The following is a 12,298-nucleotide window of genomic DNA, read 5'->3' on the forward strand; positions in this document are numbered from 1 at the left end:
TGAGTGATGTCGCTACTTAAACACTGCACGTTTTCTAATTATGTGATTTATGGTTGTCACTGCTGATTCACCGGTGCTCTTCCTCCAGACCTCCACTCTGCCTCATGTGCCCTCGTCTCATTATTACACCATTTATTTGACCTGCTGAGAAATGCTGCGGTTCTTTTAATCAACTGGTCTTTTACATGCTTATCCATTTCTGTAGTGCAAATGGACAAAAACCCTGCTAGTGGGTTAGAGTTCTGCTGGCGTCGTGCTGAGAAAGAGTGCTTCAGTTTAATTTCTGCGATACAGGGTTTGTACATCTAATTACCACAGGGATGTGCATGCATATATTATATATATATATATATATATATATATATATATATATATATATATATATATATATATATATATATATATATATACACACACACATACACACACACGGACAATATCATTTTATGATATCTGAAGACATTTTCATGATACACTACATGTGTTACAATATGCTGTTTGCCAATAGGCTGCCAAAAAAAAAAAAAACCTGTAGAAAAACTGATGATAGTCTGATAATACTTTTATCTAATGTCTGCAAATATAATTTATTTAACACTGAAAATTATGAAAAATTTGATTATGTAAAAGAGTATGTATAAAAATTAGCATTTTACCATTTCAGATTAAGTACAAAATGTTATCACGTTAGCGACTTCGAGGCAATTTGTAATGATTTGTAATTTTTTTTAATGTAAAAATTGATCACAATATCCACAATATCTCAGAAAAGAGACATTATTATTCACAGTTTCGATATAACAGTTTCATATTAATTAGCGAGCTCTATTTTTTTTTCACTATGGTAGTTTGTTAGGGAAAACTCTTTTTTTTTTTTTTTAAGTATACAAAAAATAAAATAACACTGCAAAGAAGGAAAAAACAAACAAAACAAATGCGGAGAAAAAGTAACATTTTACAATTTTAAAGATTCAACAGGAGCTTTTAACATCAAATGCTGCTTCCAATCTTGCACAGAAATTTTGCAACTATTATTAAAAACATTTAAAATATCTAAAATAAATAATAATAAAGATAATCGTGATAGCCATGATATCTCGGAAAAGTGTATTATGACATCATTTCATATCGTCATACTACCCAGCCCTATAAAGTATATAATATAATGCACACAGTGCTGTTAAACCGGCGAATCTGATTGGTCAGAAGGTGTTAATTAATTTAGTTCTGGCTGTAATTCAAATCCCCGCTTTATACTGTATTAATGTGCTTGTTCTAATATGTTATGGTTTATATAGTAACTCGGTCACAATAATCTTAAAAATAAACAGATAAGAATAATATTTTGCTAATTAACAAATAAAGCGTATAAAATGTTGATAAGGTAAAGCTACGTATAGAGGTTTTATCGTATAGTGCTTTTTAACAGTAGTAAGTTTTCTGCAACATTTTTCTTGGTACCATGACAAGATTATTAACCAAAAAAAAGAGGTGTGAAGCTCAGAATGATTAACAAGTTCACAAAACACATACAAGTGCTGATACTTTCACAGTAACACCCAGTTTCTCTGATGACTCTGTGTGTGTGTGTGTGTGTGTGAGAGAGAGAGAGAGAGAGAGAGAGAGAGAGAGAGAGTGTTTTATTCTGTCTCTGTTCATCTACCATGCCAGTAAATGTTTTTAAAAAACCCAGTGTAAGTAAGTGCTGCTATTTTATCATAAAGAGATGTTGGAGCACACCAGACCTCCGCATTTCCCGCTCATTAAGTGGCCGTCACCCATAGCGACGCGCCTCTGCGATGCCGTTGCCATAGTGAGTGGGAGGGGGTCATGGGGCTTTTAGTGGCCAAAGACAGGTCAATCAGATAGTACAAATGGAAGAATTTCAAAACACCACAGCCTTTAGGGTGAGAAGAATTACCCAACACTAGCAACCCTCATGGGGTCCTGCCCACTGTGCAGTCCTCCCTCAATCACCTATTAATTCCCACAGAGCTGGAGAAGTGCAGAAAAATCCAGGTGGTAGATCTTACTAAAGCCCGGCAGAAATCATAAAGGATCTGGTACGTTAGAAATCAAAACACTACTATGTTGATGGCTCTCTTTGTTAAAATAAAAAGGTTTTATGTGATTGTTGTGGCCCAAAATGCTCGATTTTGCTGCGGCTTTTTTCAAAATTTGTTATGCAATTTGCAGAGTTTTAATGTTTTTTTGACAAAAACTACTTGAATTGGCGAAATTGCAATCACACAAAATTCTTTTGCGCGGTCTTTCGCAGTGATGTTTGTTGGTAAATAAGAGCTTTTAGCTGTACTCATGTTCGACGCACGTGAATCGAAGAGGGCTTTGGCTGAATGTGCGTTGTGATGATGTCACATAACGCCTCTTGGTGGAAATGCCTTATTAATGAGAGATGAGAAAGATAGTAGGGGTGGATGAAAGACAAAACTCATTCTATAACCCTGTCCTCAAAGTGTGCTACGCGTCCAACTAAGAATGCTCTTAAAATGCTGACACATGCTGGTTCATACTGAAAGCAAGAACAACCACAGCAGGTCTGCTTCAAAGGATGAACGTTATCAGGGGTAATCCTTTCATGGTCATTTTGATTATAATCATACCTCTTTAAATGTTTTTGCTGTGTGTTTTTTTTTTTTCTTTTCTGAGATCATTTTAGTTGAAGTGATGTAACACGTGAATGCATTTCATGGAAAAAAAACGAGTGCGATAAGCAACTGCAGCTATTGAAGATCAGATCCTAGAGAAGTGAGAGCCCTTCCTGTGAGAACTGAACTTTCTATTAACTTTCCAGCGAATTCTAATTTTGTCACAATTACACCATCACCTACCTACTTTATTTTGGGAAACTTACACTAATGTAGCAATTACTAGCCATTACATGAGAGATTCCAGCTATTATTTAACACACAGCAGGGTCGAAAGTGTGAAAACAATGCCAATAACTGTTTCTATATTAAGAGTGAAAAGCAATCCAAATTGGTATGATACATTTGTCAAGCAACATTTCATCATTTGTTAATACAGTGCTGTTTTTGTGTATATTGTGTGTACATACTAAATAGTTTTAGATCTTAGTTTGTATTTATTTATTTTTTATTGAAGCAAAAAAAAAAAATTATCCAACACCTATCGCCCATGTGAAAAACTAATTGACCCCCTTAAACTTAAAATCTGGTTCTGCCACCTTTAGCAGTAACTGCATCTAAACACTTCTGATAACTGGAGATCAGTCTTTCACTTATTTCCAGGACTAGGATTTGCTCCTATGCTTTGGATCAGTGTCCTGCTGCATAATCCAGTTGCACTTGAGTTTCAACTTATGGACTGAAGACCAGACATTCTCCTTTAGGATTTTCTGGTAGAGAGCAGAATTCATGTTTCCCTCAATTACTGCAAGTTGCCCAGAACCTGAAGCAGCAAAGCATCCTCACACCATCACATTTCCACCACCATGCTTGACCGTAGGTATGATGTTCTTTTTGTGGAATTCTGTGTTTGGTTTACGCCAGATGTAACAAGACACCTGTCTTCTAAACAGCTCCACTTTTGACTCATCAATCCACAGAACATTCACCCAAAAGGTTTGAGGATCATCACGGTGTGTTTGGGGAAAAAAAACAGACGAACATTAATATACTTCTGGGTTAGCAGTGGTTTTCTTTCTGATAGTGAACAGTAACCTTTATTGATGCAAGAGAGGCCTGTAGGTCCTTTGATGTTGTCCTTGGCTCTTTTGTGATTTCCTGGATGAGAAGTTGCTGTGCTCTTGAAGGAAGTTTGGAAGGTCGGCCACTTCTGGGAAGGTTCACTACTGTGCCGAGTTTTTCCATTTGGAGATAATGGCTCTCACTGTGGTTCTTTGGGGTCCCAGAGCCTTTGAAATAGCTTTGCAACCTTCCCAGACTGATGTATTTCAGTGACCTTCTTCCTCATCATTTCTGGAATTTCTTTCAATTTTGGCATAATGATTTACTGGGTAAGACCTTTTAACCAACTTCATGCTGTTGAAAAAGTTCTATGTAAGTGTTGATTTGATTGAACAGGGTTTGCAGTAATCAGGCCTGGTTGTGTCTAGTCCAGCTGAATCCCATTATGAATGCAGTTTCATAGATTTGGGGAATTAATAACTACGAGGGCAAATACATATTCACACAGGCCCAGTTGGTATTGGATAACTGTTTTGCTTCAATAAATAACATCATTTAAAAACGGTATTTTTTGTTTACTCGGGTGTTTTATCTTAGATTTTGTTTTAATTTCTGAAACAATTTACTGTGAGATATACCCAAAAACAGAAGAAATCATGATGGGGCACATACTTTTTCACAGTAAGCAAAGAGATTTCTCAAAATATGCTGATTTTGAATGATATAATATTGAATATGATACAAAAGTGCTTTTGAATTCTTGATTTTGATGGGTCAAAAGGTGTTAAGGTTACTTTTCTCTGACGTTAATCTTGACTGCAATTCAAATCACAGGTTTATATTAATGTCTTAGTCCTAATACTTTCTTGCTTCTACAGTAACGGTACTTTACCGTTTCTGCAGTAACAGTACGTTCTGCAGTAACAGTACTTTACCGTTTCTGCAGTAACAGTACTTTCTGCAGTAACAGTACTTTACCGTTTCTGCAGTAACAGTACGTTCTGCAGTAACAGTACTTTACCGTTTCTGCAGTAACAGTACTTTACCGTTTCTGCAGTAACAGTACTTGCTGCAGTAACAGTACTTTACCGTTTCTGCAGTAACAGTACTTGCTGCAGTAACAGTACTTGCTGCAGTAACAGTACTTGCTGCAGTAACAGTACTTTACCGTTTCTGCAGTAACGGTTTCTACAGTCATTACTATAGAAGGGAGTCTCCAGTGTTAGAGCTTTGTAACAGTCAGTGTTGAAGCTGTGAAGTGTTCCAACATGGGAAAGTCTTTCTGAAGTTTTAACAGGGCCTTGTTTCTTGGATGTTCCATGACATTAAGCGCAATTATAAAACAGGTAAAATGTATGTTGTTGCTCTTTAATAAATACAAAAAAACTGTAATCGTTGGTAAATTGCTGTGGTATAAGCAGAAAAACATCTCAGAACACACCACCCCATCATTGATTATTTTCCTATAATCATATTTTATTCTTTACATAAGTAACAATTAAGCAACAATAATTCATGGAGTAATATCTGTTGATAATAAACTCTGAATTTCAACCCCTATTGTATTCAGGTACCTTTTTTAATCATGAGATATTTTTTAAGAAGAGTACAGATGGACTGTTGGTGAGCAGGGGGAGTACCGAAGGCTGTGTGTTGAATAGGAGCTGGGTAAAAGGTCAGGGCAGACGTGGAGGTGGAAAAAGCGTACCTGCCCGAGGATGCTTCCCAACATGCTCCACATGGACTGGCCTTCGGTCCTCAGCAGCCCGTTGACATTCTGCAAGTCCTCCAGAGACTCGCAGAGCTGCAACAGATAAAACAGCAGCACAGAGGAAGATAAGACAAGGACAAGCTGGATGGTTCTGTCAGAAAAGAGCAAGAAGACTATAAACCTGACCGAGCTGAAACATTATTCAATTAGAAGGATGTACTGTACAAATCGGTAACAGCAGAAACAAGACGAAAGCATACAGAATATCAAAAATTTCCCCTAGATTTATTTATAATTTCATTTATACATTACAGATCTAATGAGTCAAACTATAACTGAATACAAACACTGATTAGACCACACAGGGTCGCTGAGGGAATTAAACCCCTGAGGTGCGAAGTAAATGTGCTAACTAAGCCACCGTGCCCCCATAAATAAATAAATAAATAAATAAACAAAAATGGCGGTGTTGCGTTATAAATAAATAAGTAAATAAATATACACAGCAGTGTTGCGCCACAATTCATGAACTCATAAATTTTGAGACATATCAGAAAATATCTACGAAAGAACTATTCATATAGACAAATAACCGCTGCAAATATAACCCCACTTATAAAAACCCCATTTTGTTACAGTATTAACAAAAAAAAACAGGCAAAAGTGAGAATTTCTGCCTTAAACAATTTTCACATCAATACCAAAATTCTAGCAATTTCTCCAAGTGATTTTTAAAAAAATTTTTTAAATAAACAAATGTTAATATTCGAATTTCAACTATAGTCTTTTGTCATGTGATGTGTTTCTCTCTAAAATGTAAACTTGTACATAGACAGTATAATATACTAAAAACCGTGACACTGTATTGGACAGCTATCACACCATAACATCAGAAAACTGAAAATGACGTTAAAATCTAAAAAGATACCAAGAAGAAACGGAATTGAAGCAAACAAAGAAGTCGATGGCATTTTACTTCTCCAGTATATGTTACATGGTTTACACAGACACGCACACACACACACACCCTGCCGCACATCCACGGCCGTGGCATTTGAGTGTGTGAAGGCCACTCGGAGCTCCAGACGGTAGATAAGCGTCAGGCAGGCGTGTGATAGAGAGGATGATGAGAGGGAACAGTGGAGAGGTGAAGTTATTATAGGAGTGTGAATCTAAACTACAGAATGCTGCCTCTTATCTCTGCGCTGTGTGAAGAGGAGACGAACGCTAACATTTTAAAATCCTCTCACGCCAACCACAGACTCCTCTTTGGCGCAGAACGCTAGCAGTCAAGTGCTTTGAAAGTTACACCGCTATTTGAGAAGTGGATGTAATCAAACCTGGGCCCTGTTTCGCAGGTCGTCAAACAAATCCAAGGTCGTTTGTTTGTTCTCGAGTATTTGGATTTACACCATAGCATCGTTCAATTCTCCGATCTGTTCAGAAGGCGTTGATTAAGATTCCTCAGACGCAGTTCTGACGATAGTAATTCAAATCACAGGTTTATATTAATGTTAATTAATTAATATAGTTTATATTAATGTTTATATTAATTTATATTAAACTTGCTGTACTACGTTATCGTTGCTATAGTAACAACGAATACACTGGGACTTGTATAGGAGACGCTCTGTATAATGTTACGAGAATCTAATAAGTAAGGTGTAAAACACAAGGGACCGTGCTGGTATAAGAAAACAATGAATGATGTAGCTCTGTATCACCCTGACACTGATTATTTTCCAACATCAACACATCCTGAAGTGTTCTATTCATTTTATTCCACAACAATTTTATCTGCCTAAAGTGTGATGATGGTCACACTTCAATTGGTCTCCGATAGAGATTCCTCACTGTCTTCTTCCAAGGCCAGGGTCTTCTTAAAGCAACTCGAGCCAGCCGATTAGTGGCACACACTCCATTAATAACTCTTAATATGTGTTGTACTAGATAGAAAGACTGAATGCAACATTAACCTCCTTCACTTTTATTCCCTTCATCGCTTGGCCACTTGGTGTATTGAAGTTCACATCCAGCCAGAGATCACACGAGCAACAAAAGCAAGGATGCAAGAGACAGATGCAAGAGGAGCATTCTATCAGAGAAAAGGCTAATATCACCTCCCAAAGGGTGCTTTCACATTTGCCATTTCCCCACCCTGTCAACCTCCAGTGCATATTTTAACACGTAATCCAATATGAAGCAGGTGAAACGAAAAAATTCTGCTACTGACATGTAGAGCTGCTAGAAATGTGCAGAGTAGAGTCAAGCTCTAATTTTTCCTCCAGACCAAATCAGGGTGGCAGCTCAGGGAGCAAGTGAGACAAACCAACGTGGAGGACAAAGTGCTGGTGGAAAGGTTAGCCATGTTAATGAACGAATTTAAAGAGATTTACGATCCATACATCCATCTATTTTCAGAGTAACGGGAGAGCCTAGAGCCTGTCCCAGGGGACTCTGGGCACAAGACCTCTGTCCCTCCGGCAGTGGTAGCTCAGTCGTTAAGACGTTGGACTACTGATCAGAAGGTCATGAGTTCAAATCCCAGCACTGCCAAGCTGCCACTGTTAGGCCCTTGAGCATTGCCCTTAACCCTCAACTGCTCAGCTGTATAAATGAGATAAGTTGCTAAGTTGATAATGGCGTCTGCCAAATGCCATAAATACAAGGGGTCATACATAAGCACAAGTTAGAAATGCCAAACAGTCTACAACACAAGGAAACCCCAAAGCATGGGGAGAACATGTAAACTCGAGAACTTCATTGCCAATTTTCCAATGTTGAAGAACAATGTGGCTATTTCAGTGCGCGATTCATCATTACGCCTTCCCACTTCAACCAAGGCTGTATACGTTTGTCACAAAACCAGCTCCGCTTAGCTTGATTTCCTGACAAAGCTACACCAAAGTTAAACAACCTCCTCATCTTCAGAGTTGCACCAATCCTTACACTACAGTGTTGTTGCATTCACAAATTTGATTGGTCAGAAGGAGTTGACTGATTTTCTATAACAGCAACTCTGACTTTAATGCAGGTTGTATGTATATATATATATATATATATCAATGCGCTTGTTCTAAGTTACCGTTTCTATAGTTACAGCTCATTCACAGGGACTTATATGACAGAAGCCCCACATAATACAAGTCTAATTTGTAAAAAAAGAAATGCAAAGAACAAAGAAACGTTAAGAATGAGAGAAAAGAGAGGATGGTTACAGTAAGACTGTTCATAGCTTCTATAATGTAAGTGACCACAGGAATTAACATGTCCTGCAAATGTTTCCAGAACAATAAACATAACTATACTCATTAAAACACATGATGTGTCAAGCATTAATAAATATTTTTTAATGACAATCGTTGAGAAATTGTTGCGGTAAAAGTGGAATAAAACCCTTTTGGATATGTTTTCATTGAAATATAATCAACTCAGCTTTGTGTCGGCCAATATAACGGCACTGTCACTGATTATTTTCCTATAACACCACACCTTGTCTTGTTTTATTCCTTACTTATTCCTAATAATAATATATTATATAACTAGATAGCAAGCTAAGCTTGTCAGTTTGTTGAAACTACCATAGACTGGTGAGAGCATTGTTATGCTTACAGTGTGTGCATCATGTGAACCATTGTTTTCATAGCACACCATTTTTCAATGCATTTTATGGGTAAAAGAAAACACAAAGTGTGAAAATAAAAAGGAGAATCAGTAAGTTTTGTGGATGCGGCTGCTTATCGAAATCACAGAATGCAACACCAACACGCTTAGAAAGTGAAAAGGCAACACGATGCAGAACAGAACACCAAGGTGTTGAGGCTGTATTCTTCTGAGAACAAAATATCCAAAAGATTCGGGAGTTTCCATGCTTTTTCAGGTATGGGGAGAAAAAAAAAAAAGTAGCGCTCTTCAAAAATTTATCGGTTTTGTGGGCACCATTATTCAATTATTATTATTGTACAATTATTATTATTATTACTATCTACAATTATGTTCGCTACTATGCTGCAAATTCAGATTTTTAAATGTTCTTTCATCTTAAATGTGTATTGTTTTCCAGGAACTTTAATTTTCAGTCTTTGGGTGCAAAAATAAAGGGTTTCTAAGGGCCTATGGTTAAGGCCAAAACTAATTTTTTTTCCCCCCAACTCCACACATTTCATACATTACCATACATTTCCTGTGTTAGGTTAATTAGGGTATCTAGTTTATTTCAATAAGAGGTCACTTCAAAATAATAGCTAACAGGTAGATTTATTTCAGCTTCTCCTTTTCAGATTTTCAGTGGGTTAAATGTTTACATACACTTTGTTTGTATTTGGTGGCATTGCCTTTAAGTTGCTTGAACTTGAGAATCAAAAGCTTCTCATAATACTTTACTGGAGTTTTTGCCCATTCCTCCTGACAGAACTGGTGTAACGGAGTCGATTGTGGGTCTCCTTGCTCAGACATGCTTTTTCCAGTTCAGTCCACTAATTTTCTATGGGATTCGGGTCAGAGCTTTGTGTTGACCACTCTATTACTTTGTTGTCTTTAAGCCATTTTGAAGGTATGCTTAGAATCATCATCCTGCTGGAAGACCCACTTACACTTAGAAATGTTTCACTATTTCTAGAAAATCCTCCATCTTCATTATGCCATCTATTATGGTGAAGTTCACCAGCAGACCACCCCATAGCATGATGCTGCCACCCACGTGTTTTACAGGTGGTCCTCAGATTAAAAGCCTCAGCCTTTTTAATTCAAACATAGTGCTGATCATTCTGAACGCTCATCCAAAAGGCTGGTGATCACCTGCAAACTTCAGTTTGGGTTTTTATTCAGATCTTGGAATAAGGGTTTCTTCCTTCCACACCGTTTCAGGCCATGGTGATGTAGATCACTCTTAATGGTGGATGTACATACTTTGGTACCTGATGCCTCCAGCTTCTTCACCAGTTCATTTGTTGCTGTCCTGGGGTTCAGTTGAACCTTTCGGACCAAAGTGTGTTCGTCCCTGGGAGTTAATTTGTGCCTCCTTCCTGAACGATGGAGTGTCTGTGTGGTTTTTATATTTGCATACAATTTTTGATAAAGATGCTCATGGTATTTCCATGAAGGCGGAACTGGACTTGTGAAGGTCCATATTTTTTTCTGAGGTCTTGGCTGAGTTGCCTGGATGGTATCAAGGGCAAAAAGACACTGGATTGAAACATAGGCTCTTTTACAGCCAGAGGCGCACTTCCAATTAACTCCTAATTAGGACAACAGGCCAATCAGCAGCTTCTAAAATTCATTACATCAAGTTCTGGAATCTTTCAGACTGTTTAGAGAGACCGTTAACTTGGTGTATGTACACTTTTAACCCACTATGAACTCTGATATAGTGACCTATAGCTGAAATAAGTCTGTCTCTAATCAATTGTTTTAAAATGACCTCTGATGTGAACATTGACCTAATTGACCTGCCAAAAGAAATGAATATGTAACATGAATTTGAATATCTGTAGCCTAGGTGTATGTAAACTTTTGGTCTCAACTGTATATTCTGATTCAGGTTATTAATCAACTTCTTCGTGTTCTTGATCTAAACCACATCATTCTTTAAATACATTTTTGGTCTTTTTTTTATTATTATTTTACCTTGTTGTACTCTACATGCAGCTTCTCCTGCTCGCTCTCCAGCTTGTCTTTCAGGTTCTTCTGCTCCAAGATGTTGTCCTGGATCTGGATCATCCTCATGTTCCGCTCTGAATACCAATGGACACACTCGGATCAATACAGTGATGGTTATCTACTTACGATAAAGGAAAAAAAATGCACATCAGGGGACGCAGTGAGAGAGAGAGCGAGAGAGAGAGAGAGACAGAGACAGAGAGAGAGAGACAGAGAGAGACAGGGAAGAGGAAGAGAGAGCGCTGATGGAGAAGAGGCCTCCCGCTGAAACCTAATCGAGTGTGTGCCCAAGGTTACACTGCACATCTGCTCTTAGTATCGCTTGTTTGGAGGGCGAGTACCTCTCTGCGAGACTACATACTGCGTGGAATGCATTTCTGGCACTCGCTCTCACATTCTGCCTGCTGTTTTTCAGTGAGGGATGGGTGTTATGACTGTTATGTGATGCCAGTACATGTTTCGCAGCAGATGCCAGTACATGTTTCAGTACTTTTGAATTAGTAAATTGACTATGTTAGCTGGGAAAATGTTGAATTTCTACACAACAAACATAATTTCATCAACAAATATCGGCATGCTAATAAGACTGTAATGTTCTCCTTATACGTTACATTTAGCAGTGTTTTTTGTTTGTTTGTTCTAAAAATTTGTAATTCTGGCATAATCGAACAATTGCAGAAATAATGCAACTTTCATAGTTTTAATAATGTGTGATTTATTAATTACAGGGTATTATACCACAATGCTGTTGAAATCCCTAATCTGATTTTAGTGAGTTGTTGTTGATTCATTTTCTATAACAGCACCTTGTACAGTATTTCCAGCAGCAAGGTTTATATTAGTGTGCTCTTTCTAATTCAATACTGTTTCTATGATAACACTTTACACATTGTGTAATTGCTGACACGCTGCTGATAAACTCTCCTATAAGACTGTACACCGACCAGCCATAACATTAAAACCACCTGCCTAATACTGGGTACAGGTAGATCCCCCTTGTGTCGCCAAAACAGCTCAGCTCCGTTCGATGCATGGACTCCACAAGACCTCTGAAGGTGTGCTGTGGTCTCTGGCACCAAGACATTAGCAACAGATCCTTTAAGTCCTGTAAGTTGTGAGGTGGGACTTCTGTGGATTGGACATGCTTGTTCAGCACATCCCATAGATGCTCGATCGGACCGAGATCTGGGGAATTTGGAGGCCGAGTCAACACCTTGAACTCTGTCATTTTCCTCAAACCATTCCTGAACAATTTTTGCAC

The 12,298-nt window shown here is 37.9% G+C and overlaps 1 protein-coding gene across 4 annotated transcripts in view; it reads right to left on the minus strand.

Annotated features, from left to right (window-relative positions):
• Positions 1–12,298, minus strand: part of phf14 (PHD finger protein 14) — a 104,417-nt gene that overhangs the window by 58,918 nt on the left and 33,201 nt on the right. For all 4 annotated transcript variants that reach the window (XM_053638732.1, XM_053638733.1, XM_053638734.1 and 1 more), the window contains 2 exons: positions 11,005–11,111; positions 5,377–5,472 (listed from right to left, as the gene is read on the minus strand). In XM_053638732.1, the coding sequence (XP_053494707.1) occupies positions 5,377–5,472; positions 11,005–11,111 (203 nt within the window). The remainder of the gene's footprint in view (positions 1–5,376; positions 5,473–11,004; positions 11,112–12,298) is intronic.

The sequence above is a fragment of the Ictalurus furcatus genome, chromosome 12 (genome assembly GCF_023375685.1).
Source record: "Ictalurus furcatus strain D&B chromosome 12, Billie_1.0, whole genome shotgun sequence".
Classification (NCBI taxonomy): Eukaryota; Metazoa; Chordata; class Actinopteri; order Siluriformes; family Ictaluridae; genus Ictalurus; species Ictalurus furcatus.